This window comes from Trachinotus anak, unplaced genomic scaffold (assembly GCF_046630095.1).
Source record: "Trachinotus anak isolate AG129_WGS33_773 ecotype Australia unplaced genomic scaffold, CSIRO_AGI_Tana_v1 ptg000012l, whole genome shotgun sequence".
NCBI classification, from domain to species: domain Eukaryota; kingdom Metazoa; phylum Chordata; class Actinopteri; order Carangiformes; family Carangidae; genus Trachinotus; species Trachinotus anak.
The window spans coordinates 2,439,951-2,467,915 of NW_027273863.1; the positions used below are offsets into that span (position 1 = coordinate 2,439,951).

Sequence of the window (27,965 nt, forward strand, 5' to 3'; positions counted from 1 at the left end):
AAAAAAATTATATCAGCCTTTTGTGGCTGCTCTCATGTTAAGCTAGACAATTTAACATAATAATGTATGTAAATAATTATTACTGTGATTCTTGGAACAGGAGGAGAAAGTTGTATTTACCTTTGCACAGATAAACATATGCAACAAGAACAAACAAGATCCAGGTAGTTACAATTAATTATATAAAGTAAACACAAAAAAAACAAACACAGAGGATTCTCACAGTGACAGAGAAACGAGGCTGGAACTGGCCTCCAGGGTCACACTGACACCTGTCTGTACAGGGGTCAGGACCTTTATATAAATTACTGGACACAGCAATACCTGCAGGGTCAGAATTTCAATGAAGGACTTCTCTTTGGACTGCTGAACATTTGGCAAAGTACAGTAAAGATTTAAATGATGTGCAGTCTGCTGTTTGCACGTGTTAAGAACAGACCTCTACCATAATTGCTGTTCTATAGGTCTCAAGGGCCCCTGGCTCTGAGTATAAAGTATGCATTAATATAATGTATTAATTAATGTATTTAATTTAACACCATGAAAATCTTTCTAATTGACAGAGATTTTGTCAAACTGTTTAGATGCTAATCCTTTCAAATCTCTGCTTGTTTGAGTGGACCTGGACGTTTTATGTATGAACTGTTTCCTGGTTGAGTTCCCAGTGAATGTGTTTATATCACAGTGTTACTATCATGTTGTTTTGACTTCTGCAGTCAGATCTGAGCCCCGTAATACTGGGAAACAGTTGGCTTTTATTTTGAAAGGGCAGACAGGAAGTACCGTCTTGTTTCATCTTGGTTAACTTGGCCGTGTTCAGTTCAGTGAGAGGAGTGGGAGAGACCCCCGGCACTCGGCAGTGGAGCGACTCTGGCAGCCGCGGCGGCCGCCTCTCACCCTCCCAAGTCCCGCTTTCAGTAACCGACACCGCGCTGCCGATGCGCCCAGCCGCCGTCATACCCGGTTCCCTCACACCTTCACTGAGAGCTCTTACCGTCACCGGGGCTTTCCCGTCAACATCACCCCGCTTCTGAAAACACACTGGACTTCACCGTGAGACACCAAGTAGTACTTTACCCTCCGTTTCTGAATGACGGGCGGTCGGTTCGACTTTGACGATGGTGGCACCTACTGCGGAGGCTGGGAGGAGGGCAAAGCCCACGGCCACGGCGTGTGCACGGGACCCAAGGGCCAGGGCGAATACTCGGGCTCCTGGTCCAACGGGTTCGAGGTGGTCGGCGTCTACACCTGGCCCAGCGGGAACGTGTACCAGGGGTACTGGGCGCAAGGGAAACGCCACGGACTCGGCGTAGAGAACAAGGGGAGGTGGATTTACCGGGGGGAGTGGACACACGGGTACAAGGGCCGGTACGGAGTCCGGCAGAGCCTGAACACACCGGCCAGGTACGAGGGCACCTGGAGTAACGGGCTGCAGGATGGCTACGGCGTGGAGACGTACGGTGATGGAGGTGAGGAGGGGGAGGGGAGGGGAGGGGAGGGGAGGGTGGGGGGCACCATGGGGGCCACCAGGGGGCTTATGGGAGTACAAGTTATTTAATGTGTCTATTATCAGAAACTACAGTGCCCAGTGACCAAACATCAACCAGGATGCCACACACACACACACACACACACACACACACACACACACACACACACACACACACACACACACACACACACACGTGGATCAGGGTTTGTAGTGAATTTCTCAGTTAACACAACAGAACAACTTGTTGGTCTCCAGACTGGAAGCTGTGTCGCTGTGTGTAAACAGCCCCCTGGAAACACCTGTTGTGGAACCTAAGTGTGATTGAAATTAAATTTAGATCAACACACAGCAACACAACTGACATGATACAACACAACTGACCTGATCGACACAACTGACCTGATCAACACACAGCAGCACAACTGACATGATACAACACAACTGACCTGATCAACACACAACAACACAACTGACCTGATCAACACAGTAACACAACTGTGACACTCATTTCTTCCTAAAGCTTTAAGTTGGTAGTTTAAGACTTTGACTCAGTCACCTCTCACTGTGTGGGAGGTCTGGGAGTGTTTTTATATATATATATATATATATATATATATATATGTGTGTGTGTGTGTATGCAGCTTGCAGTGTGCAGAGAATACATGGTGGTAGTTCTCACTCAGCCCCAGTGTGTGTGTCTCATGTATTCACACACACTGAGGCCACAGAGGGAACCTGTGACAGGTAATGGACCTGTGGTGTTGGTGAAACTCAGAGGTTCATTTCAAGACTGACTCTGTTCTGATATTAAGCCCCAGAGACCGAGCCATCTGACCATCAGGAGGAATAAACATTCTGTCCACTGCACGACGAAGAAGACTTTTAATCACTTTGACGAGTTGTGACTGTGTGTCCTGTCCATGTAGCCGGCAGGCTACCATCTTTGTTCTGATTCGTAAACTGAACCACAGCTTGGGAGATGAGTCATAAATCTTTTTTTTTTTCAGTAGATGAAATATTTTTATACCTCCAGGATCCTTCTTTAAAACCAACAGTAAGTTTTTGTGATGACTCTATGGGTGTTTCAGGCACATTCAGTTCACTATTTGTGAAAGAAACTGGTGGTCTCCTCTGTGACCTGAATATATCTTCATACAACACAAACTGAAGCCAGTTTTGCATTAATGATCATCAGTAATGCACTGCTGCTTCACTGTGGATTGTGGGATGTGTTGACAGACAGTCAGCAGTGAGGAGTGAAGGATTGTGGACGTCAGCCTGATGGATCTGATCTGTCAGTGAGCACAATTAGAGTGATGTTCAACTGATCCTGTTCAAACTGATCCGGTTACCAACATGATCAATAACCTACCTGCTTAATTAACAACTGTTTTATTTGTAATACAGTGAATTATCATCAAACTAAGAATGGACAACAACCAATGACGTTTATCCTCAGGAACTCTAACTGACCAGGACTAAGACTTTCCATTCACTATAATCCATAGACTGATTCAACACAGACATTGTTACATTTACCATGATGACTGGAGTTTCATGTGGTGGTTAAACTGGACCAACTGAGGGACACCAGCAGGTGTTCAGCCATGTTCTGGAAGTAAAGAGGGTTCAGTTTACCATTTAGTCCTGCTCTGTCATCAGGTTCCTTCCTGGGTTATTAGATAGTTCATTAGATGGTTTTATTAGATCTGTAGCACGATCACAGACTAGAAATGTGTCCATGTTGAAAAAGTAGATCTGTGACATTTTGTTTTCTGTTTTGCTCGTTCTCTTTTCTCTTTGCTCTCGTTGTCTTTCCTTACATCCCAGTCTTCCTCTGACAGTAGTATTAGGAGTCACTTGTTTTGGAGCAGTGTGACAGTAATGTACAGTCTGTGTAACAGTTCACCTCCGAAAACTTTGATAAAGTAAAAACAGCAGTTTTCCAGATGGCTCATTATGTTTTCAGCCTGTATTTATTTTCTGTATCTACTGTCTTGTGATTAATGGAACCACTCTTTAGTGTATTAACCTGCTCAAGGCTCAGCCAGTTGTCAGTAGTGTGTATATTAAAATCCTAATATTATATTGTGCTGTATTTATTCAGACAAACTGTTTTGGCTTTTTGCTTTAAAGGTCCACATTTCACTCAATGTTTTCTGACATCAGAAGATATGTTTTTAGATTTGAGCCTCTCCTCTGATGGGCTGACACTCAGAGAAACCAATCCTGCAAGGTAGGATCGTGGGTCCTGGTGGTTCTGACATCACAAAGTTCCAGAAGTCCTGACGGCTGGTTTTAAGGCTCAGTTTCTGAATACAGGCTGTGTGCATTTCTCTGTGGACTGAGGCTTTGATACTTTCACAGCATTAATATAGAACCTAGACCTGCTTTATAATCACAAACACATGGACATCTACCTTTAGACTGGATGGAGCTTTAACTCAATGTTGTACTCTGATTCTGGCTTATTTAACTAAAAGTACAAAACTATGTTGAGAGCAAGTGGCAACCCACCGTGACGTCACCCATTGGTTTGTGAATTGCCGTTTTGAAGCCTCGAGTTTGCAATTTGGCCGCCGCCATCTTGATTTTTTGAAACCAGAAGAAACCATATTTGGAGAAGAGGGTGGAGCTGAGTAGGAGCGAGGGGTGGGGCTAACCTGAGAGCCGAGGTCACTATGCCCACCCACCTAAACTGTCGACCTGACAACAGCATCAATCCTTCGGCTATGCAGCGCTGCTGAATCCGAAGTCATTTTCCATAAGTCGAGGTAAACTTTATTACGAAGTGTTAAAGTACTTTTAATAGTTAATAGTTAAAAGGGACAGCTCTTGATTGACGAGCCAAAATGTGTCAATCATACGTTAGCCACGCCCCAATGCATACCTTACTTTATCGTCTATTTTAAATTAAATGGGACTATAATTTTAAAAATGAATATCATGTTGTATTGAAGAAGACTTGAAACTAGCAATCGAGACCATAAACTCGTTATGAAAACGTTCACTGGGGTCATAAACCAAGTGAGAAGTAGGGTCATTTTCTCATAGACTTCCATACAATCTGACTTCTTTTTGCAACCAGTGGAGTCGCCCCCTGATGGTCATTCGATAGAATGCAGGTTTAAGGCACTTCTGCATTGGCTTCATTTTCCGGACCCGGCGTCGATGTCCATTTTTATATAGTCTATGGTTGAGAGTCAGGCAGAGTTTCATCAGTCTGTCTCATCTTGTAAAGGATCCACACTGCAGTGAGCACTGACCACTGCTTTGGGTTAAAAAGTGATGATATATAAATGATAAATGAGATAAATGTGATATTTATCTATCAGAGATTTTATACTGGTTGTACCGTGGCTCGGTACTTGTAACATCTCTGTTGCAGGCAGTGCTCCAGTTTAACCCACTGAGCAGGACTGCTTTATGCCCATGTAGCATTTTGAACCTGGATTTACCAGGTGTTTCTTTTGTTATTATGGTATTAGCTAAACAGAAAAAGACAATTTGCCTGGTCGGCCGGTCCAGGCAGATAAATTCACTCAGTTTCACTTGAGGTGAATCTCACATTAGAAACTTATTTTACTCTTTTTGTCCTCACACCTGTCAGAAACTGAATGGAGACCAGAGGCTTCTCTCTGTGTGCAGCTGCTCAGCTGTGTCTACTGCATGTGAGGTGTTCAGGGAACGTCAGGAAACTGTAGCCACAGAAAATAACCTGGGTTACTCCCTCCCCTCTAAGCTGCATTAGTCTCTGTGTGCACATCAGTCACATGCTGCACCACCACCACTAATGCTCAACCACTGGGAAACACTGAAGAATTACATATAGTTTGTTAATGGAACTTTTTTACTGTCTTCATCAGTGGATTAAGTTCACTCTGTTGTCATGGAGATATCTTAGTGACCAATGCGTGACCCATACTCCAGAGATACATCAGATAAAGACTTAATGAGACTGAATATCAACATTTCCTGATTGATTTTCCATAACATTTGGAACCGTTGGCACCAACATAAATAAATGTGCACAGTCGATTGCATGCATTTAAAAAGACACACAACTGATTGAAACCTATGGAATCCTATAGAGGACAAAATGATAATGTAAACTTGTAAACTTAAAAATGAAAATGTTATTCCAAAATAACATTATCATTTTCCACGTGTGTTTGTGTTTTTGGAGTAAAAATGAAAATGAAATTGCAAAACTCCAATCTGCATTTTCATTTTCCTGTACTTGTATGTAGGGATGGAAATTGATAAGAGTTTATTGATACAATAGATTATCAATTCTGCTTATCGGCCTGATTTTTTATCGATGCCTTTAATGATTCCTGATCAGTTTTCTGTGTGGTACAGAACAATCCTGCCTCTGTCAGACTAAGATTTAGTCGACCTACATAGAACAGAATGAGGTATAAACTATTCACTGAGTAGAATATTTTCAATAGAATCTTTATATAAGTGAATATTAACATTAATGTTAATAAGAAACGGTAGAAAATATAGACTGTAGAAAATGATAAAATATATTAGACTGAGCTTTGGCTCTGCTGCCTGGTAATTACTCCAGTCCTCACAATATTATACAATTAGCTGTAGCTGTACAGCTCACTCACACCAACCCCCCAAGGCTTCACTTTAGAAATACTCAAATATAAGATACTGTTCATACTGTGGCTGAACACATGATGGTGAGTATTTACTGAGAGGTGTGTGTCTGTATTGTTGATTATGTCCAGCTAATCAACATTTTAAATTCAGCATTAAATCAATAGTCAGTGTCAGTGCATGGCTGTAACTGAACAGACGACGACGACATTGTCTTGTTTTAAGTCGATGTGCGTGGTATATTGTCTGGACTGGTCCCCACAGAGGTTTCTTGCTGCTGCAGAGCATGACGTTCATTTGGTGCATGTGTTCACACATGATGTGGTTTTCTTTTCTGAGCTGCCACAAATAAATCAGTGTCTGGAAAACACAGCAGAACAAGGGACTACAAGATGGGATCTTCGAGTCCCTCAGCTTTGTGGAAGAGCAGTGCCAGACTGTCGGACATGCCTTTTAAATTTGAAGCCTTACTAAAAAACTAACCAGACTAAGCTGCTGCATTAAACACTGAAACACTCCTCTTCAGCACTTTAAAGTAAAACCTGTGCTCTTAGATTAGACGGCACTAAAGGGTCTGTGGAGCTACTTTTACCCACTGCTGGTCATATGAAACCGTTTCTCCCTCCCAGCCAGGGGCCTCTCTCTCCCCCTCTATCTTTAGCTCTGCCCTGCACCTTGATGGAATTAATCCACCTGACTTCATCAAATTGTTCTTCGCTTGTTCTTCCATTGGACTTTGTGAGACTGCACTGCATACATTTAAAACAGCAGTGTAGCAGTTTGATTGTAACTTGATTTTTTTTATTTTTTTTTTATTTAAAATAAGTAGAGTGTAGATCTACTTAAACAAACAGAGACAATGCACTTTTTCGATTCTCAAATATTTCTCTGTCTTCAAGTGAGTAACAAGTCAGTGTAAATGAATGTTCAGCAATTAGGTGTCTTATTTGTCAATATTATGATTATTATTGTATTTTCTCAGAAGCAGAACAACAGCAACAACAACATATCTGCAGTATACAGGATATCGTTTCATCGCTGACCCATATCAGTTGACCACTGATCACTCGTGTGAAATCAGCCTGCTGAGCTGATGCGTTTACCACAGTCCAGTTACATCAGGTTCAGTGACCATTTTCAGGCATACCTCGGTCAACTTATAGAGCCATGGACATTTAATTCAATCTGAATGTAGTGGAGTTTTAATTTGTAGGAACTCCAATAACTCAATTTCTCTCTTTGTTGTCGGTAGTTTTCATTTAAGGAACTTCAGGTTTTCACGTGGAGGAGAGAAACTGAACCAAATTACCTGGACTAAAGTAGCTCACACAGTTAATTTAGCATCATTTGTGTTTTTCTGACTTTAACAGAAGTCTTGTTCAGTGAATCTGGATCGGCCACTTGACTGGAAGATTCATGGCCAGTAAACCTGCCAGCAGACACTGTGTTACTATATTTACCAAGGACTCCACCAAATGAATGAGTTTGTTCCAGAACGCTGATTTTTTTACAACATGTAAAGTGAATTTCACAGACGGGTTCTGCTTTTAATTTGACAGAACCATAAAGCTTTTGGAAAGTATTTTTTCCAGTGTCTTCCACTGTGGAGGAGGCCTATTCCACATAGCAAGATAGCTGCCTGGAGTTATGTTTGGCTTCCCAGTGTCTCAAGTTACTTCCATCTTTTAAAATAGCACATTCTCACATTCTCCAGCTGAGGTGTTCAGGGCAGGAGACTGAACTCTCCTAACCAGGCCACGGAGCTGTTTTATCACCTACTGATGCTCACCGGTGCTGGTTTCAGGATCACAACTGCCTCATGTCCCGGCCGTCAAAATACCTTCAAGACGCAAGTGTTGGGCTGTTAGTCAATGATTTAGTGATTGGAAACACAATGTAGATGCCATGTTTGTATAATTTCGCAGCAACAGCTCAAGAATATGATCACCTAATTAGTCTTTAATGTGTTTGTGATTAATAAATAATTAAAGATAAATCTTAGATCACAATTACAGGGACAAAAATTATAACAGTTATTGGTATAATCACAGTTTTGTTAAAATGTGCTGAAAATGTTCAAAAGTAATAACACAGAAACTGAAATCACTTCACCAAGTTTCATAATGGAAACCACAAATTAATAATTAGCGGCACTTTATGTTTACAACACTGAACACTGATCTGTGTCACAGATGAGATGATGCTGACCCACTCTGTAAATAAGGGAATAGCAAATGTATTATTGTCATAATTATTTTCCTGCTGTAAAAACTTTAAGAACACACCTGTCACCTGTCCAGCATGATGCTGTTAAAGCAGAAACATAGCAGCTACACTGCGCTCGGGGATGAAAGCGAGAGCTGCAGCCTCGAAATAAGTTTCAAAAACACAGACTCACTCATGGAAGCGTCTCACACAGAGGCTCCAACACTGACAGGAACACAAACCTAAAATCAATCATTTTCACTCAGTCTTTTCTCTCTCTGTGTGTGTGTCTGTGTGCAGGAAATGACTTTGCTCCCCACAGTTGTGTTTGTGTCCTCTCCGAACAGAGAAAGTTCACTGGTCTGGCAGTGGAAAAGGAGTCAACGCCTTTTCTTAGTGGGTGAACCCGTATTTAAAGAAGCTGCTTATACCTAACTTTGGTGTAAAAAGGTGTAAAATGTGCGGAGAAGCGCCGTCACTGCCTTCCTCCGTGTTGTGACTGACACAAAACAAACCTATGTTGCTTGACGTGCATGCATGTAGGAGAGGGTTGCTGGTTGATGCTACAGTAACGTGAGTTAAAGTAACCACAGTAGTTAACCACAGTTGTCGTGAGAAGTAAAATTTATTTGAAAAAAGGCTGTAAACACAACACTGACACATTTACACAACCAGCAGGCACACTGATTTAGAGTCATGTTTGTATGATGACTCTGAGTACAGTGTTCTCTCTGTTAGCTCCAAGTTTGGCCTCCACCAGCTCCTGGCTCTAACTGGTCGGGCTGGTAGTGGACAGTGGGAGCTGAGCTGAGGGTGAATACAGGGTTAGAAATAACTGTTACGACTAGCAATATCTTTGACGTACAAGTAGTCATGTGACCCACTGTTAAAATAAAAGTGCTGTAGACTCTTTACATGTGGTGGTTAAATAATTGTGACTGAGCTGCTGGTTGTATGGAGCAGGACTTACATGGAGGCAGATACAGAACTTAAGCTACTTCTTCTCAGAGTCATGACTCAGTCAAATCTGAGCACCAACACATGAGGCACATATTTGTAGACTCAGTGTGACTTACACAACTTTTTTTATGCTGTGGCTGAATTGTCTGTAACCAAATAAAACAACCTAGGTGGTAACTCAGAGCATAACTCACTGATGGCAGCATTATCCTTCCTACATCTCTCAAAGCATCATGGGAACTGTAGTGCTGGGGTTGTTCCTTTTAATAAGCTACTGTTGACTGATATATGGTCCTAGCTATAACAACTGTTAAACCACAAGGATGAGGACTCAGAAACCCAACATGGAAACAGGGACAGGGTTCAGTGATGAAAGACTTCTTACGCCAGAAGGTCACAGGTAAACAGTCGGTAAAGCAGGCAAACAAATCAGACAAAGACCAGAGCTATGTCAAATAATCATTAACTAGGATAAAGATAAACACGAGGAAAATATCTCTGGAACGTTTGACTCAAAAGACAAACTGGTTCAGGTGAAGGGATGTCACAAGAACTGATACTTTGGTTCCAGTCCATGTTCTGAAATTCTGAAAATGTGAAACTTTAGTCTCTTCAGTACCAAAGGTAGCACAGATGTGGAAAGTACTGAAGATTTGAGTCTTCAGGACTGACGAGGGAAGTAAAATAACACTACAAGTGTTTTAGTCCGGCATCAAACTCAAAGAGAAGAAGGCACAGTAGACAATCACAACAATAGCTGTGTGGAAATAATGAAAAATATAATGATTAAAAGCTTAAGACGCCAAATTATCAAGTACTGATCCACAGCTTGATTTATTTGGTTCTAGATCAGTGGTTACCGCTGTCAATAAGGAAACAGCACTGGATATTCTTGACATCGTATATAGAGAATATGAGTTGCATGTTTCTTTTCAAGTGTTTCTCATTAGTTAACAAATTAAAAGTGCAAGTTTAACTTTGTTTTTCCAGACACAAAGCTACATGGAGCAGAAACCTGAGGGCAAACAGGGTGTCCTCACTTACCTGTTCTTCTTTTCTAGCCTGTAACTGTCCACCCTGTACTGCTTTCTGGGGATATAACGAAAGTACTATCAACAGATATTTTCCCTTTGGATTTGCAGGGAACTGTGCAGGTCACCAGTGTAAAACAGGCTCTGACCTCTACACATGGGCTCCGAAATGCAAAACCAGGACGTTCTGCAGACACCATGAAGGCAGAGTGTCTCAGGCTTTAGGGCCAAATGTCTGTCTCGGGGATTCTTGTTGCACTTTTTAGTTGCTTTGAGTTCTGTCTTTGTTCAAGGTCAAATTTAACTTGGTTGTGATTTTTTGCATTTTTTGCAAATTTTAAATTATTCCAATAGAAACCTCTAATGAATAAACAGAAAACAAGAGTGTTTGAATACAGACAACCATCATGCTGATGTGATTTCATCCATCAAAGGGTTAAATCCTCCAATTTACGGAGTGCTTTACAGGTGAATCATGATACAGCGATACTGCGATATTATTTATAGGTCATATCGTCCAGCCCTGCTTCACAGTACAGCTTTGGAGATATTTTCTGTCCTACCAGGAAAAACACTGGTATGGCTCACTGGGACACTTACATGCACCTATGACAAGTGAAAACTCTGTGAAGGCTACAGCAAGTACATTCTTAATACATTAATGTGATGCATGTGTTGATGTACTTGGCACATCTTTGTCCTGGTTTTCTAACTGACGCCTTGATACCAGTGGAGATGGTGGTGGGGTGGTGGGGGTTGGGGACTGCACATCAGCCTTACAAAGCTGTGAGGCAGCCAGACCCGGGGACACTGATTAGTGATTAGTTCCTGCACAGCTGGGAGAGACGTGTTAAGATGAAGTGATTGAATATCGAGGGGTTGCACCTTCCTGATTTTAAAGTGATTGGATAATAGCAGGAAGAAGGTGGCACAAAGCCATGAGGTGCAATCACTGTAGAAGCAGCAGCGATTCAAAGATTAGAGGCAGATTTCTCTCACCGAGCTGAAGCCAAGCTGCATTTAAATGAATGTGATCATGCTGACGACCGCCTGACCTTTTCCTCGCTGTGAATAATCCACGGCAGGCATGATTTTATCCACAAGTATCAGAACAATGACATTTAAGACTTCAAGGCTGTTCCATGAGGCTGTTTACATAAAACAGTTTTCACGCACAGTGCTGTAAAGTTTAAAGAGAGAGAGAGCACTTTGTTTCAAATGTTTGTTTCATGAGCCTTTTATGTGTTTGTGTGTGTGTGTGTGTGTTTCTGTAATAGGCGACATTACGTGACAAATGTCATGCTAAAGACCAGTTCACTAGGGACACTTTGTCTAGTTGGGGACATGTCCAGGAAATGAATGCAAGTTTAGGCCGATAATATAATTATACTATTGGGTTTCATGTTTCAGGTGTTTTTTTACAATATATAATTATAGTCAGTTTTATTTGTCACATGCCAGGGTGCAATATACAGTAAGAAAAGCTGTTAAATGAGGGTTGGACTCAGATATAATGATATATAATATTTGATATCATTGAATGTAGTCTGAATAATATCCCCAAACCCATGATAACGTTGTGTGTGTGTGTGTGTGTGTGTGTGTGTGTGTGTGTGTGTGTTATATTGTTTATCTGTCCACTTAAATAATTGTATTACAGCCTGACTCATACTGGATTTTTGGCTGGACCGCAACAGCCAGGCCAGCCCGACAATGTGGAGTGCCCCTCAATGACTGACTGACTGATCATGTTTCCACCACTGGTCAGCTGAATGAATGTCTCTGGCACAAACCGGTTCTATTGGGGGGTGGGGGGGGTGGGGGTTACAGCCTGCAGTGTCGCCAACTTAATGCATTGTCTCTAGATTTAGAGAGTGAGACAGACTGGGTATAAACCTTGTCCAGGTCTGGACTGTGTATTGATGCTGACCAGGCAGTCTACTGAGCTGCTTTGGTTTCCTGGCTGCTCAGGAACTGCAGGGAAGAGGAGGAGCTTCAATTCACTGAGCCCCGCCCCCCATTACAGCAAATAAACTGCTGTGATTACATGAATGATTATTACTGAAGGAGGGATTGGAAGAACTGAACATGAGACACACTGAGCAGAGAGAGAGAGAAGTCAACTCGCTAACTGCTGAAGAAACTAGTAGATCTGAATAACATGTAAACAACAGGAAGTGGGGACAATACATTTCCTGCAGCACAGCGATAAAAGCCCTGTTAAGAAATAAAATTTGGAGGGCTTTTAATTGGAAAGGGTTACAGGAAGTGCTGAGTGTGTATTAACACATAATGCAGAAAACAAGGCTTCGTACTAAAACACAGCTGTGACCCGTTCTGCATGTCAAACAGAGGGAGTTGGACATAAGGAGCTACCTCTGATAAGAGTCTGTGACGCTCTGCAGTTGGATGTAAATAAAAGCTTAACTGTTACAGACCCAGACAGAGGCTCTGTGCTCCAGTCATTTTACAGTAAATCAGCTGAAGTCACAGCTCAGTCTTTGTCTTTGGTTTATGTGTCTGGTGATTCTTTCAGATAGTGCTGTAAGTGCTGCAAGGTATAGAGTGCTCTCTGCTAGATCACAAGTCAAACTTCTGCAAATAGTGTGTTGTGCTTATAGGCTGGAATTACAGTTTGTAAAAATTTTTGTCTCACGTTCGAATAAATGTTTTGAATATAAATAACAGCTGCCTTGGGTGCTGGAAATCCTTGAAAAGACATTTTAATGAGGTATTTTCAAGGCTTGAAAAATGCTTGGATTTTGAAAAAAAGTGCTTGGAACAGCTTTAAATTGTAATAGTTTCACCTTCATAGTAAATAGGTTGGTGACACATTTTGAAACTTGAAGCGTTGTTGCGTTTTCCCCTTTAATCTGTTTTCCTTCTGGAGAGTTTACTCAAACATTATTTGGTTGTTTATAGACCAATAATATTTAATGTGATGAAGAAGTGAAATAATCATTTTGAGTATATATCTACACTACAGTGTATATATACTGTGTGCATATGTGTGTGTGTGCTGTATGAATTAGTAAGCTCCTGGAAAATGTTGGAAATGCTTGAAAAGTGCTTGAATTAGATTACAGGAAAGTTGCAGAAACCCTGTGAAGAGTCATTTCACTGTTCGCTGCCTTCTGATAACACCCTTACTCTGTCTCAGTGCGTCAGCATTTGGTTTTACTGTCAGCAGTAACAGACTGGACTGTAAAATGAGAGCAGCTACTTTTATTGATGAGGGGGCACAAGGACAAACAGAGTGAATATGAATTTGAAGGAGGGAAGTGGTTGTAACTAATGATTCTTGTCATGAAATATGTTTTTGCAAGTTTATTAAAAATCAAAAACTGGAATCTTCCTTTTAAAGTATTGAGTACCTTTAATTCCTGCCACATCCTCTCAGGCATCGTACATTCTTGTTTTCCATATGTTCTTCTATTCAGTGGCTTCAGTATTATCTATAATCTCTTAATGTTGTTATTATTCATCGTCACTCATTTTTATCTACTTACCATTCTATCTCGGATTTTTTTCTGTCTGTAGGTTACAGTTCACTCACTGTGTGTCTTTTCTCTCCCTCCCTCTGTTCCTGTAGGAACGTACCAGGGTCAGTGGACCGGTGGGATGCGTCATGGCTACGGTGTTCGTCAAAGTGTCCCCTATGGTATGGCCTCTGTCATCCGCTCACCTCTACGAACCTCGCTGGCTTCCCTCCGCAGTGAGCAGAGTAACGGTACAGTACTGCGTGACAGCCTGTCTGACAGCCCTGCTGGCACACGTGGAGGCTTCGTGCTCAACTTCCACTCAGATGGCGAGGGTTCAGAGAAGAAGAAGGGTCTTTTTCGCCGTGGCTCCCTCTTCGGCAGCCTTCAGCGACTGCGCAAGTCAGACTCGCGCTCATCAATCTCCAGTAAACGCAGCTCAGCACACAGTGACACCACCATGAGCCGAATCAGTTCAAGCGACGCCAACTCCACCATTAGCTTTGGAGATGGAGACCCGGGCGATGACTACCTGACTCAGGAAGACAATGTAGATGCCACCACCACCGAGTCCTACATGGGTGAGTGGAAGAATGACAAGCGCAGTGGCTTCGGTGTCTCTGAGCGCTCCAACGGCATGAAGTATGAAGGTGAATGGTTGAACAATAAGCGCCATGGCTACGGCTGCACCATCTTTCCTGATGGCACCAAGGAAGAGGGGAAGTACAAGAACAACACGTTGGCCCGGGGCATCAGGAAGCACCTGATCCCGCTGAAGAACACCAAGACCAAACAGAAGGTAGATCGAGCCATCGAGGGAGCAGTGAGAGCTGCAGCCATCGCCAGAACCAAAGTGGAAATTGCCATCTCCAGGTAAAACGTCCTGTGTAAGATCATTTCTGAAGACTACAACTAAATCACAGCTTTCCCTTTTTTTCTGTTGCATTCAACTAAATGTAAAAGATTAGACGGGGAGCTGTAGAGTGCTGAGAGAAAATGAGGGTCGAGAGCAGTGGGGTCCCACAGTGTCTGTTTACACACTGTTCACTGTTTACACATCTGAGTCTATCAACATGAATCTGACATCCTTCCATCATTGTGTGTGCAGTTTTTCAGGGTTATTATTGACTTATATATATATATATATATATATATATAGGATTTATTGGCAGAAATAAAATATAATATTCTTAATGAATAATTATTATCATGAATGTATCACCTGAACCTGGAACTATTGTGTTTTCATTAGCTTAGAGTGCAGCGTATCTACGTAGAAAGTGGGTCCTCTTCCACAGAGTCCACCATGTTTAGCCCATAATGGACAAACCAAACACTGGGTCTAGAGTGGGCCATTTTTACGGGAGGGGAGGGGAATTAATTTGGTTGCAGTCTGCAACCTCACCGTTAGATAGCACTACATCTTACACACTGGTCTGGGCATGTTCATTTTGAATCTTTTTAAAAAAAAAAAGTGTTAGTTAAAAAATACTAACATACAGAGGTTAAAGTGGACTGAACGATACAAGTCTTCTAAACAGAAAGCAAGGCAGACGAGCACACACACAGACAGGTAGGAAGCACCCCCCCTCCAGATCATCACACAAGACCATGGTCCTTTTAACTTCACTGTTACACAAGTGATGTGTCCTGCTGAAAAAGCTCCACGTTATAAATTCATGAGGTTCTTATTAAGACCAGCTCTGCCTGTGATTTAAAAAAAGGTCAGAGGAGTAAAATCATAAATGTGCATCAAGTGTGAACACCCAGGCTGCTGCTCACAGCAACAGAGTCAGACTGGCATTAAGCTGAAAATGAAACAAAGAGGCCAGTCCTCCCTCAGTCCTCAGAGGCTTGTCTGCCTTTTCTTATTCTGCTTCAACACCTGCACTTTTTAGTCCAGTTAAATCAAACCCTGGTTTGTTTGTGCAGGTGTGAAAACAGTAATCACACTCGGGTGCAGACCCAAATAATCGGACCATTTCATTTCTGAAACTGATCCAGGATGTAGAGAATGTCACAGTCCAGAGTGCAGGACCTTCTTCCTGTGTTTACTGTCCTGCTCCCGCCAGACAATCTGACCAATCAGAGGAGTGAACATTGTAGTGATGTATTTTGGTTCATGTTTAATGGTTAATGGTCAGTTAACAAGCGTTGGCTGTTGGTCAGAATGAAATTAGAGATGAGTATTCCTACTTCAAATCAAATGATCAGCAGGGACTCTTCAGGTTGGTTTTCTGTCTGCCTGTCTTTGTGTGTCCGCTGTAGAATTGTTGTGTTAGTTCATAAAGGAAATGGTGTCTGGAGACGGAGAGGACTTGGCTTTCCTCCATGTTGTTTTGGCAGTTTGATCTAATTCCATCAAGTAAGGAGCTCTGCACTGTTCAGACGGTGGTAAAAAACTGTCCACGCAGAAACACCTGAGTCAGATCCAGTCTCTGATGCTTCCTTCAGAGAGACTTCTGGGTCTGAACTCAGTCATCCAGCCTGATGCTCCTTCTCCTCCACTGTGTTCCTCTAATGAATGTGGTCTGTCATCACCGTCCCTGCACACAGACAGTCTCAGTCCAGACCGTTCTGGTCTGTGGTTCCCTGATGGTGGAACCAGCTCCTGAAGTCTATCAGAGCAGGGGCGTCTCTTTCTAACTTCAAGTCCCTGTTCAAGTCTCCACTCTTCAGAGAGCACCTCCTCTCCTAACTCCTCCTCCTAGCTCTGACGATGGGTGAAAGAAGCTGGTCTACATCCTTTAGTGTGTGTGTGATGATTATTAACTGTCCTCTACCAGGCGTCTTCAGTTATTCTGTGTTACCAAACAAGCCAACACACACTCTGCATGAGCTCTGCAGACAGAAGGAGTTATAACACAGAGGAGGAAGTGCTCACATCTGAATACACACAGACACGAGTGCATGCTCAGACAGTGCAGAGCTGGTGGCAGAATGTGGGAAATGGGAGCTGCAGTCTTTGAAGGTTGCAGTGCCGCCATAGCTGAAGAATGCTGTTCAGAACTCAGGAACGTGTGGAGGGGTTTCAGCTTGCATCACTTTTCCCGTCATCTGGGCAAACGGCGAGGGAGGGAGGGAGGGAGGGGGAGAGAGAGAGAGAGAAAGAGTGGGAACAAAGTGAGAAAACAGAGGCAGGTCAGGAGAGTAGGTGAGTGGGCTGCAGAGAGAGAGAAGGAAGTAGGCACATTCTTGGCCAGTTTGCTGGTGTGTGTGTGTGTGTGTGTGTGTGTGTGTGTGTGTGTGTGTGGGGGGGGGGGGTTTACTTACCTGTGTGTCTCTGTGAGGACCAGTTTGAGTGCAGGCCCCTTGCAGTGAGGACATGTGGCCTGTGTGAGGTTGGGACTTGGTTTGAAGATCAGGGTTGGGGTCAGTCGTTCAGCAGTGATGGGTGAGGTTGGAGTAAGGGGTTGGGGAATACATTATGCCAGCGTGCGTCCTGGCAAAGATAGAAGTAGAAGTATGTGCGTGCGTGTGTGTGCGTCAGAAGTAGTGCTTGTCTAAATAAGGCCAGAGAGAAGGACGCTTATCAACAGCTGACAGGAATACTGTCTCACACTGCCCGCGTAGGCCCAGCTTCACACACACACACACACACACACACACACACACACACACACACACACACACTCTCCATCAATCAGTTGTGTGCTTTAACTGGTGTTCTCCACGGTCAGTGTAGACACTGACCTCTGCTTCCTTCATGGTGTTTCTGTAGTGGCTCTGGGTTGAAGCATTTTCCTAGACAGAGCTGCCATGGTTAATACAGAGTCTTCATCACATGTTTCCCTCCACAAACAGCCAATAGGATTTCTCCATTGTGTTTTGGATGATTAGAGAAAATCAGCAACAGTTTCTGATCCTGACAAAGTTAGTAACAGTTTCAAGAAATCAGGACTGAGGGATTTACTGACAGATTTGATGTCAGAGAATCAAACCTGAAAATGTCTTGAGCTGCTGTTAAACACAGACCTGATTTCAGTCATCAAGCAGAAACACAGAGACTTCAGGAGGAGGGAACAGGAAGTGATAACATGTAACTCATTTCTGGGTTTGAGAACTCATTCCTGCAGAACTCTGTACTAACACTCAACACTAAAAGATTGACTAAGTGTAATCAGTTGTAGATGTCTTGTTTCCAGCCATTTGAACATGTGTTTATTAGTCTCTAAACTACACACTGGTGAAACACTGTTTCAGTGTCTGTATCGTACCTAATGAAACTGGTTTGAGGAGTTAGTTGAGTTTTTGTTGATCATGGAACCATTATACAGCAGATGAGTGGGGACATTAATCATTGTGACACCATGAGCCGATGCAGGAGAAAAATGCAAAGGAGAGACAAGAAGTACAAAAAACTGTCAAAGCAACTGGATCACTTCACTTTGAAACACGTGCCCTGCTGCGCTAGCTAAAGACTAGCAGCTAACACCACTGTGTTAGACCACTGTAGTGTGTCCCCACTGCACACCACTGCATGTGGTGTGCCCCACACCACATGCAGTGGGGCAGAGAAAACAGGTCCAAAGAAAACAGGTCCAGGCAGAGATGGACATCCCAGTCAAGTTGTTTTTGTCCCTGATCTTGATCCAAGTCGTTCAACACTGAGTATCTGTCAGTATCTGGTCCTGTCCGGTTCTTAATGAGACCTAAATGTTGATTAAATGAGTATCTGACTCACTGAAATAACAGAGGTAGCTACTAAATCTGACACATTATTTTCCAAGGTTTCTTGATTCAAGAACTTAATACCCTAATTAAAAACTGTGAGGTTTGTAAAGGAGTCTGCTGAACCTGATGGGACAGGATCTGCAGGAGAGAAGACATATCACTCTGCTGCAGCTGTGGGACAGCTGCGCAGTGGTGTCACAGAGTGGAGGCTCTGCACTCACAAACAGTCTTCGGCAGAGGGCAGACATTAAATCAATGGTGGATGCGGAGTGTGGGGGGAGGAGGTCCACTACCTGTGGTCTGCCCAGAGGGGGAGACACAGAGTGCGGTGCATACAGAATTATAGTCTGGGGTCAGTTCTGAAATGTGGCAGTAAAACCTGGGTTCAGTCAGATCAGGTCCTGTAGACCCAGGTCCTGGCAGCACCTCTGTCTCTGGGCTCCTGTTTCCGGACCATGTGTTGAACAGAATCCCTTCTGATAATGAAATGAAAGGAGTGATCCACCTCCTGATGAAGTGCTTTGGTTTTGGTGTAGACATGTAAAGACTCAGCTGCAGAGAGAACAGCAGTAACAGGTGGTGGTTGCAGGGTATGATGGGATGTTACTGCTCAGCTGATTGTCAGTCAGAAATCAAGGAGCGCTGTCTGTAGAAACGTGGGGTCAACTAGTCACTTACATGATGGATGCTGACATCATAGTGCGTGTGTCTTTTATTTGTGTGTCTGTGCAGGACGTCCCACGCTCGGGCCAAAGCAGAGGCTGCAGACCAGGCTGCGCAGTCAGCCAGTCAGGACTCAGACATCGCCAGAGCCGTGGCCAGAGAGCTGTCCCCCAGCTTCCATCAGCCAGGTACTGTTAACAACAACAACACAACAACAACAGCAACACACAGCAGAGCAGGAGTCGTCAGGTGAATTATTTCCTGTTGTTCTCAGTCTCAAGTCCAGAAATGATTGTTTTTGAAAGTGATTCTGTAGCAGTATCCATTCTGTATCACGGGGGTCACCTGAGGTCATGACAGAATCATCACAGGAAGTAATGATGTCATCCTGTTGGCCTGTTGAACTCTCCTGTGTTGTGTCACTCACCACCACTATGTAATGATATTATTGTATTTATTTATTATTGTATTTTATGTTTCAGGTAGAAGTGATGCTGCTACTGAACAGCAGTTCATAGTTTTATGACAGAGCTTCTTCAGATTTGGCACAGATATCCACAGGATGAACTGATTGGATTTTGGTGGTCAAAGGTCAAAGGTCAAAGACTTAAAGGTTTCATATTTGATCTGACTCTGGATAAATAGGATGTGATCTGGGACTAGTCTGAGTGGTGGAGGGATACTAGTGGTGATTCTAGTTCTTAATGTTCTCATGTGTATTTATGATGTCTTCTGTGTCACATTTCAACATGTCAGTATCTCTGCTACAGATTAATACTTTAAAACTCCAGCTGCCTCATGTAGAATATTTACTGAGCTCATAACAAACATAAGCCAGGTACAGAATCCGTCAGGACTCAGAACGCCACCTGTGAACACCTGTGCTGGTGTCACTTTGGGGAAGGTCTGCCGTGTGACCATGAGCACGCGGGGAATGGCTGGAAACCTAGACCAGGTTTCTGAACAAGAGGCTGAGGGCAGGCAGTGAGGTCACTGTGACATCGCGGAGACAGGTTCCTAATAATGAGTCATCAGAAGCAGCTCAGGCCAAGAGATACGAGGAAGTCAGAGCGAGCAAGTCCATGTCTCCAGACTGTCATCAGCTCAACATCTGGCCCTCGCAGCTGTTTCCTCTTCTCTGTATGTGACTAATGCTCAGTCTTCATCTTCCAGTCTGAGGACGCTCACATGATATGAGCAGGTGACTGAGTCACAGCAGCGCTTCACTGAACCACACAGTATACCAGCGCAGAGATGAGGAGTGATGTGTGCCAGGCAGAAGGGTCCACTGTGGTGTTTCAGTCCTCAGGGTTGTGAGTTGTCCTTTAATGCTGTGTTACTTTACTTACTTCGCTCTCGTCCTCTCTCTCCTCCAGGCCCTGACTACATACGGCAGAAGTACAATGAGCCCGTGGAGATGAATGAGGCTCCTGTGGAGGAGAAACAGGAGAAATCTCCCTCAGGGAGCCCTCATTTCTACCGGAAAGGAACAACACCCACCCAGTCTCCGTCTCAGAGCCCAGGTCCCAGCCCCACTCCTTCACCTGCCGCTGTTAAGAAGTCCTTTTTCAGCAGCAAGGCTCCATCAGCCGCTGCTCCTGCAAAGTCTGCTGGGAAAGAAAACAGAACCACAACAGCTGAGTCTTTGACAGCAGGTAAGCAGCTTGGGTTACAGTGAGTCTGAGCCAGAGTCAGAGGTTGAGCTTCTCCTGCACAGTGAGCATCATGGTTACCTGCAGCAGCAGTGACTGTTGTAACAGCCATGTTTGTCAGTCATTTGAGTCTTTGCTTGTTTTGCATATGTACCTAGAGTGACAGTGCACTGGGTTCTGAGAGCTCCCAGCATGCAGCAGTACTGGAGGTCTCCTGCATGGACACTGAAGGAGGAGTAAAGCAGCAGCTGTGCTGCTTGTATAGACCCAGAGTAAAGCTGTGGCATCTTTCTACAGAGTGTATAGGATACCTGAATGTTGGAGAAAATGTCTCGAAGACGCCACTGTCTCCACACACAGCTGCTAAAACAGTTAAAAAATATATTTATATTTTTCATGTCTGTGTCATGTTCAGATTCAGCCTGGACATAGAAAAGTATAGTGGAAGGTGTCAGTTTGATGTGATGCTGCTGGTGTGTCACTATGACATCAACAGGTCTCTTCTCTGTCTGTGTAAAATAAAGTAGGTGAGACTGCAAATCTCTAGATCACATGACGCACAGGTGTGAGACACTTGTGGCCCGCGCACGCCACGCAGCCAGTGTGTTCCTGACCTAACAGCTACACAATCAACAACAGCAGATGTTTCCAACACTTCTAACCCCTCCAATAATCTCAAATAATGTCTGGGGGCTTGGTCGACACGAACAAATACAGGCCGGTCCCCAGATGTCATGTAATGTGCATTTAAAGCACTCAAATAAACTCAACAGTATAATCCAGCTGTTTTCAACCCCGTGTTGTTCTGGATTACTGAACAAAAGTATTTGATTCATTCAGTTTGATCCACTTTTCTCTGACGTCCTTTAATCCTGTCCGGCAAATTTTTCACGATAAAAGCCCTGTGAAGAAATTGATTGTTTCTGTCCACTGAAACGCTAGAGGGCTTTTAATTTGCAACGGTTACATGGAAGTGTTGAGTTTGTTTCAACATGTAATGGAGTGATTTTAACAGGGAAAACAGGAGCGAATCAAAACCAGGCTCTGAGAATTAGAAATAACGACGTGCCTCTAATAAAGACCGCTGTCACTATTTGGGGAAAGTTATTAAAATATTAAGTGAAACATCTGGCTGTAATTTCTTTTTCCTGCTGCTCTGTTCAACCAATCAGCTCGCTCCAGCGTCTGAGCTTCAACCAATAGATGTGTTGTTTCTTCGGTTAACTGTTTCTCTTCTCTTTTCCTTTCTTCTGCTCGGCAGGCATCACAAAGGCAGCATCAAAACTTTCTCTCAAACAGGAAGTGAGGCAACAGGAGGCTCCTCCAGCAGTCAAACCAGCTGTTACCACGACAGTCAGCAGTTACCCCAGCAACGGGCAGATTCACTCACAGTACCACGGTTACTACGTCAAGGCAGACGTTAAGAGTCCACCGCCCGATGAACCGATTGGTGTAGAGGACGACTTCCACCCATCAAGCCTTGCACAGCTGCCGCCACCTGCCAAACCGATTCAGACACCAGCACTAAAATCCCCGCCGACCCCCAGTCCTTCACCGGTCCCACCAAAAGAGAGCGCCAAAGCACCGGAGCCTGCCAAGCCTAGAAGACAGGAATCAAGCAAACCAAAGAGCCTCGCTGAAACCAAGAAAGCGAGCATGGAAATAGCCCCTGAAATAGTAGAGGAGGAGTCGGTGAGTCAGACCAAGTTACCACACAAAACTGCAGCAGGAAAAACACAATCCTGCTAATGCTAATGTCATCCTGTCTCTTAGAGGGTGGAGAGCTCCACCTGACTTAAACCGATCTACTCTGAAATCCGATCAGCGTTAGAAAGTCTGTACTCCTCACAGGAAGTAGACTGTCTAAGCTTTCAGTGTTGGTGCCTTGTTGTACATATTCAACTGTGTCTGAACCACAGCTTTAGCAGTATTCTTATGGCTGTGAGGAAGGAGGAGCTGGGACAAATAAAAGAGCTCTTAAGATGTTGTTAGCAGGGCTGAGTGATTTGAGGAAAATATGTAATTCTCAATTCCCATTTACCAATATTGTTATTTTGGGTTAAACCTCCATCCAGTCTAAAGGTAGATGTCCATGTGTTTGTGATTCTAAAGCAGGTCTAGGTTCTATATTAATACTGTGAAAGTATCAAAGCCTCAGTCCACAGAGAAATGCACACAGCCTGTATTCAGAAACTGAGCCTTAAAACCAGCCGTCAGAACTTCTGGAACTTTGTGATGTCACAACAAAGCAGTCACTACTCCAAGCCCCGCCCACCTGGACCCACCATCCACCCTTGCAGGATCTGGTTTCCCTGAGTGTTTACCTGAAATCTGCTGTATTTTTATTGGATCACTTAGAAAACAGCCAGCCAATCAGAAGATGATAATAGATACAATAATATTATCACAATAATGATACAATAATATTATTACAAACACTGTGTGTCACAGTTGTATGTAATTTTTTTATGAAAAGAAGTGAATCCAACCCTGCAGCAAACGGTAGAAAAATTAAATGTTAATGTCTGTTATAAAAAATATGTCATGACCCAGACTTCTGCGCACAACTGTACATATGCTACAAACACAGTGTGTGCTATGTGCATATGCTAATGTAACAGAGCACATAATCCAACACACTCGTCTCTTGTCTCCACAGGGTCCTAATTCTATACTGGTGGCTCTGGTGATGCTGCTGAATGTAGGTCTAGCAATCATTTTTGTCCATTTCCTCACCTGACCAAACCTGAACTCAGGTAAGACTTTACATCAACCGCTCACCTGAAACTGTGCTGGTCTTCAGGTCATAACACACACTCATCAGTGTGTTTCTAAACGTGCATTAGCATCATTAGCATCATCTTAAAAGATAAATGCACATCAGCTAAACTGGGTTTGTGAGGCTCCTCTGGATCAGGGTTCAATGTGAGTTAGACATTCATTGATATGCAGGTACTAGGACCAACATGGTCCTGTACTGAGTGATGCCACACACATGACCAGTTTAAATCAATAATTATCTCATCATGATCATCATCACATCAGTTAATAACAAAAGAAACATGCTTAGTTTACAAACTTGTTCATCTTCAAACTTTAATTGCGAGGCTTTAATTTTGAAAGGAAAAAAAATAGCTGATGAGGATTCACTGATGTGTTTGAGTGTAATTACCTTGGGAAACATTAGCTGCTAATGCTAACTCTGATATTGTCCAGGAGCTGCTACCACACAGAGAAGAAATTTAACATACAGCTTTTTATTGTAACCACACACAGTTAGTGAGATTTTATTGCTGCATAATGCCTGGTGTCTGCTGTCTGCTGTACATAAGAAGTTAGTCAGCAGGTTAACACACTCGCTTATTTGCTGAATCCATTCTTACACTTTTGTTCTTGTGATTTTGGTTTTGGACATACGGAAGCCCAGGGAGGGAAGTGATTTTTGTTTTTTTCATCTCTTTTTTCATTCAACAAATTCAACAAAATCTGAAAGACAAGTGAAGTTTTTTCTTCTGGGAAGAAAAAAAAATTGAATTTTTAAAAAATTTATTTATGTATTTTCTCTTGCCTCTCAGAAGTTGTTTTCATAGATGAAAAAGTTAATTTCATCAGGACTTTTGTAAATGTTTGCTTTTGTTATACTGATTTTGGCCATGAACTCTAAACACAAGGTACATATAATGTGTGTTAGCAGCACATATGGCTGGACATGCATTTTTTCTTATTTATACATTTATACAGATGAAAAAAAAGGAAAAATCATCCTGGCAAAAAAAAAAAAAAAAAAAAAAAAAAAATTCTCGTGCCCCTCAGGGCTTCCATATGGAAATGATGGAAAACCACCACACAAACATTTGAGCTGCTGTGTTGCTGTTAATGGAGCCACATGCACATCACTGTAACACACAGAGAAACACAGAGACCTGTCGTACCGACATCCAGCAGATGAGCTGTGATTGGATAATCTGAGGAGGGATTCAGCAAAACGGGCTGTAACAGGGGGAATCTGAGCTGAGCGCCTGCTGCTCTGTAGTCCAGGTAAATAAAGCATTTCGCCACATTGTGAACATTTCTATTTATTTCTGTTTATTTCTGACCCTGCAGTGGACTCATCCAAACTAGTCGCCCGAGCTGCTAACCCTTCATCAGCCAACGGGGGCCTTTAAAAAAAAAACCCAAAAAAACGACACCAGTCAGAACGGCAGACACGGGCAAAACGGAGGACTGAAAATAGCCTAGTGAAGGAGGAGGAGGAGAAGTGTGGAGGAGAGAGAGAGAGAGAGAGAGAGAGAGAGAGAGAGAGAGAGAGAGAGAGAGAGAGAGAGAGAGAGAGAGAGAGAGAGAGAGAGAGAGAGAGAGAGAGAGAGAGAGAGGGGAAAAAGCAGAGAGAGAGAAAGATGAAACGTCCACCACCACCACCCGACCCCCCCACCACCACCTGGATGGACTGTCTTTGGTACCCGAGTCCCACCTGATTTGACTGGCGATGATTTGTGACTCCACTCAGAGTGCAGTGAAAGCTGAAGCAAGCAGTTGCTGGTTGGAAATGGGCTCCCGGCCCCGGCTCTGGATTCTCTGTCAGGGTTAGAAATAAGAGGAGGCCTGGAGAGTGGAGTGGGTGAGAGCGAGCGTGAGGCCTGGCATCTACACTGCCTATACATGCCTGTTTATGTGTGTGTGTGTGTGTGTGTGTGTGTGTGTGTGTGTGTGTGTGTGTGCGTGCGTGTGTGCGCTCCTCTGTCTACGGCTCCATTTCCATCCAACTGTTCAGAAAAAGTTTTGAAAATGCTGCAATAAAAAGTTTGTGCCTCGTCCAGCTGAGTTGAAGAGAATTTGTTTCCTAAACGATTCACCGGGGGAGGCGAGCCCCCGAGTGGGTCAGTTTACCCACCGTCACACTGTGGAGAGACGGGACCTGCAGCTGTGGCACTTCAACGGAACTGTGCAGTCGGTTGATGCCTCGCTGCGTCGTGTGTAAGAAAACACTTCCTGCTTAAGGTTTCTGTTGAATTCACTCAACTTTTCTCTCCCACATAAAAATCCACACACAGAGATTTGGACGGAAACCAAGCTTGTGCTGTGTGTGTGCGTGTGTGGGTGGGTGGTGGACTGGATATGTTCGGAGATGCACTTTGAGCTGATGGACGCCAACAGCTGCCTTACCGTTTTACAGAATGACGTGTTGGTGGGTGAGAAGGGCCCGGGCAGGAATGTGCAGCTCTTGGCTGACTCCCCCCCCTTCCCCTCCCTCTCTCCGTCTGTCTATCGATCTGTTGGTATCTGTTTTTATCTGTTTCCGTGGGTCTCAGCACCTGCTGCTTTCTGCATCAGGTGCAGGTTCGTCAGTCAGAGGGAAATTCTCCCAGGGTGCATTTCCTGCCTGTGCAGCCTCTTTTATAAGAGCCCATGTCATTTTGGAGAAGGAATGAGTGACAGATTCTTTGTGACGCGATCATCATGTTTCTGCTTCACTGACACTGAGTTGATGTTTGTAGGTTTTCATTCATGCCGCTGTGTCATTTAACCCTGGCTCCTGTTTATGATGGAGTGGCTGTGTCCAGCTCTCTAAGCCCAGTGTGATACGTTCAGGTTCCCTCCCTCAGTGCAGCGCTACACTCCCAGCGTCATGGTGACTAGTTGAGGGTGTGAATTTTAAGTGAAGGTTCTTCTTAATAATCAAGTCCTGGTTTCATCAGCTGAGAGCTGAGAAATGTTTTCAGCTGGGGATCTGTGGTGAAACCAGTGACCAGTGTGAAGCTGTGCCTGTGTCAGTGCAGTACACACACAGTGGACCCAACATAGCTCAGCAGTTGTTGTCACTTGCTGCCGGGTTCTGTAGTCCGCTCCAGTCTGATCCAGGACCAGTTGAGTCGGTCTTCCCGACCACCACAGACGTCAGTTACGCCTCTTGTTGTGAAGTGAGCTCAGACGTTTGCAACCGACAGTAGCTTCACAGTGATCAGAGTGAAAAACTTTATTAAAACTGAGGAACGACAACAGAACAAAGCAGAGACAAGTCGGTTTTTAAAGCTGAAGTCTGGTGTCAAGTTGCTGTGAGCTCTCAATCTGCTTCACACCACAGCTGACAACAACATCACCTGAAGCACCATGGCGACCGCGACGCTGACTGGATGAGTGTGTGTGAAATGTATCAGTAAGCAAAAACATGTGCATCATGTACAACACAATGCGTCTTTTGTCTTTGAACTATATTTTCTATAGTGCATTATATTTTGGAATATGCAACACACTGAGGCACAACCTTGTTTCTGCTCAGAGCTGAGGTTTGATCCACTGAAGGGCTACATTTATGTTTTCGACTGACTATGTTGTACAATGTTTTTGTACCACTTTAGTTTGTGTTACTGTATTTGTACTGTGGTAGAGCCTTTGTCAGCCTTTGTTTAGTAACACAGAAAAGAAAAGAATCCTGAAATTACTTGGTTTAAGGTATTTTCACTTTCACAGCATATATGCAACAAACATACAAACATATATATATATATATATATATATATAGTATTTATTTATTTATTCATGTTTTAATGTGAAAACATGCGTTTTGCAGCGTTAACCAATCAAATCATTGGTATGCTGATTAAGATGAATAAGAGGCTTGGGCCAATAATTGATCATATCAGATATCGCGATGTTGCCAACCATATGAGGTATTTCAAAAACTGCTGAATAAAAAAATCAGACTTTGAACTGCTGTTGAGTGGTAGCATCACTTATACCTGAAACATAAAATACAATAATATCAGTATATATTATAAAAAAACAACTGACGTGTTATATTATTATTATAGGATATGGTATACAGTAATATCGCGATATTTGGGCTTTGACTGTATGAAGATATTAAATTTTGGATTGAGCCCAAGCCTGATCGGGTGTCAGGTGTATTTTACACCTCTGAGATTCCTGTTGTAGGTTTTTTATGTTCTTGGTGATCACAGTCAGGGTTTGATTTAATCTGTTGGACAATGTTGATCACTCTGTGGGATCCTGTTGGGATCTGATCAGGCAGAAGGAAAGACTGGGATTGGGAATGTGATTGGGTGGAGGGTGTGCGTCATCATCGTCACTCACAGCTGGAGTACGACCTCCTGCTGGGAGAGAGCAGCAGCTGTTTGAAGATGTAGAAGGTTTGATTGTTGGAGAACAGACTCTGTAGGAACAGAGGGTTTCACAT

General features: G+C 43.4%; 1 protein-coding gene across 1 annotated transcript; it reads left to right on the forward strand.

The window, feature by feature from the left end:
- The first annotated feature begins 812 nt into the window (after window positions 1-812).
- Window positions 813-25,106, forward strand: LOC139629872 (junctophilin-1-like). The gene is made up of 7 exons (XM_071492802.1): window positions 813-1,469; window positions 13,895-14,654; window positions 19,188-19,306; window positions 20,495-20,773; window positions 22,032-22,462; window positions 23,430-23,526; window positions 24,875-25,106. The coding sequence occupies exons 1-6, from the start codon at window positions 1,091-1,093 to the stop codon at window positions 23,508-23,510; spliced, it is 2,049 nt and encodes a 682-aa protein (XP_071348903.1). The 5' UTR covers window positions 813-1,090; the 3' UTR covers window positions 23,511-23,526; window positions 24,875-25,106.
- The last annotated feature ends 2,859 nt before the right edge of the window (window positions 25,107-27,965 follow it).

Excerpts from the sequence above, each read along its gene's own strand:
- LOC139629872 (XM_071492802.1), top strand. The coding sequence starts at position 1,091 with ATGACGGGCGGTCGGTTCGACTTTGACGATGGTGGCACCTACTGCGGA. Across the intron at positions 14,655-19,187 it reads GTGGAAATTGCCATCTCCAG|GACGTCCCACGCTCGGGCCA; the intron begins GTAAAACGTCCT and ends GTGTCTGTGCAG. Across the intron at positions 22,463-23,429 it reads AAATAGTAGAGGAGGAGTCG|GGTCCTAATTCTATACTGGT; the intron begins GTGAGTCAGACC and ends TTGTCTCCACAG.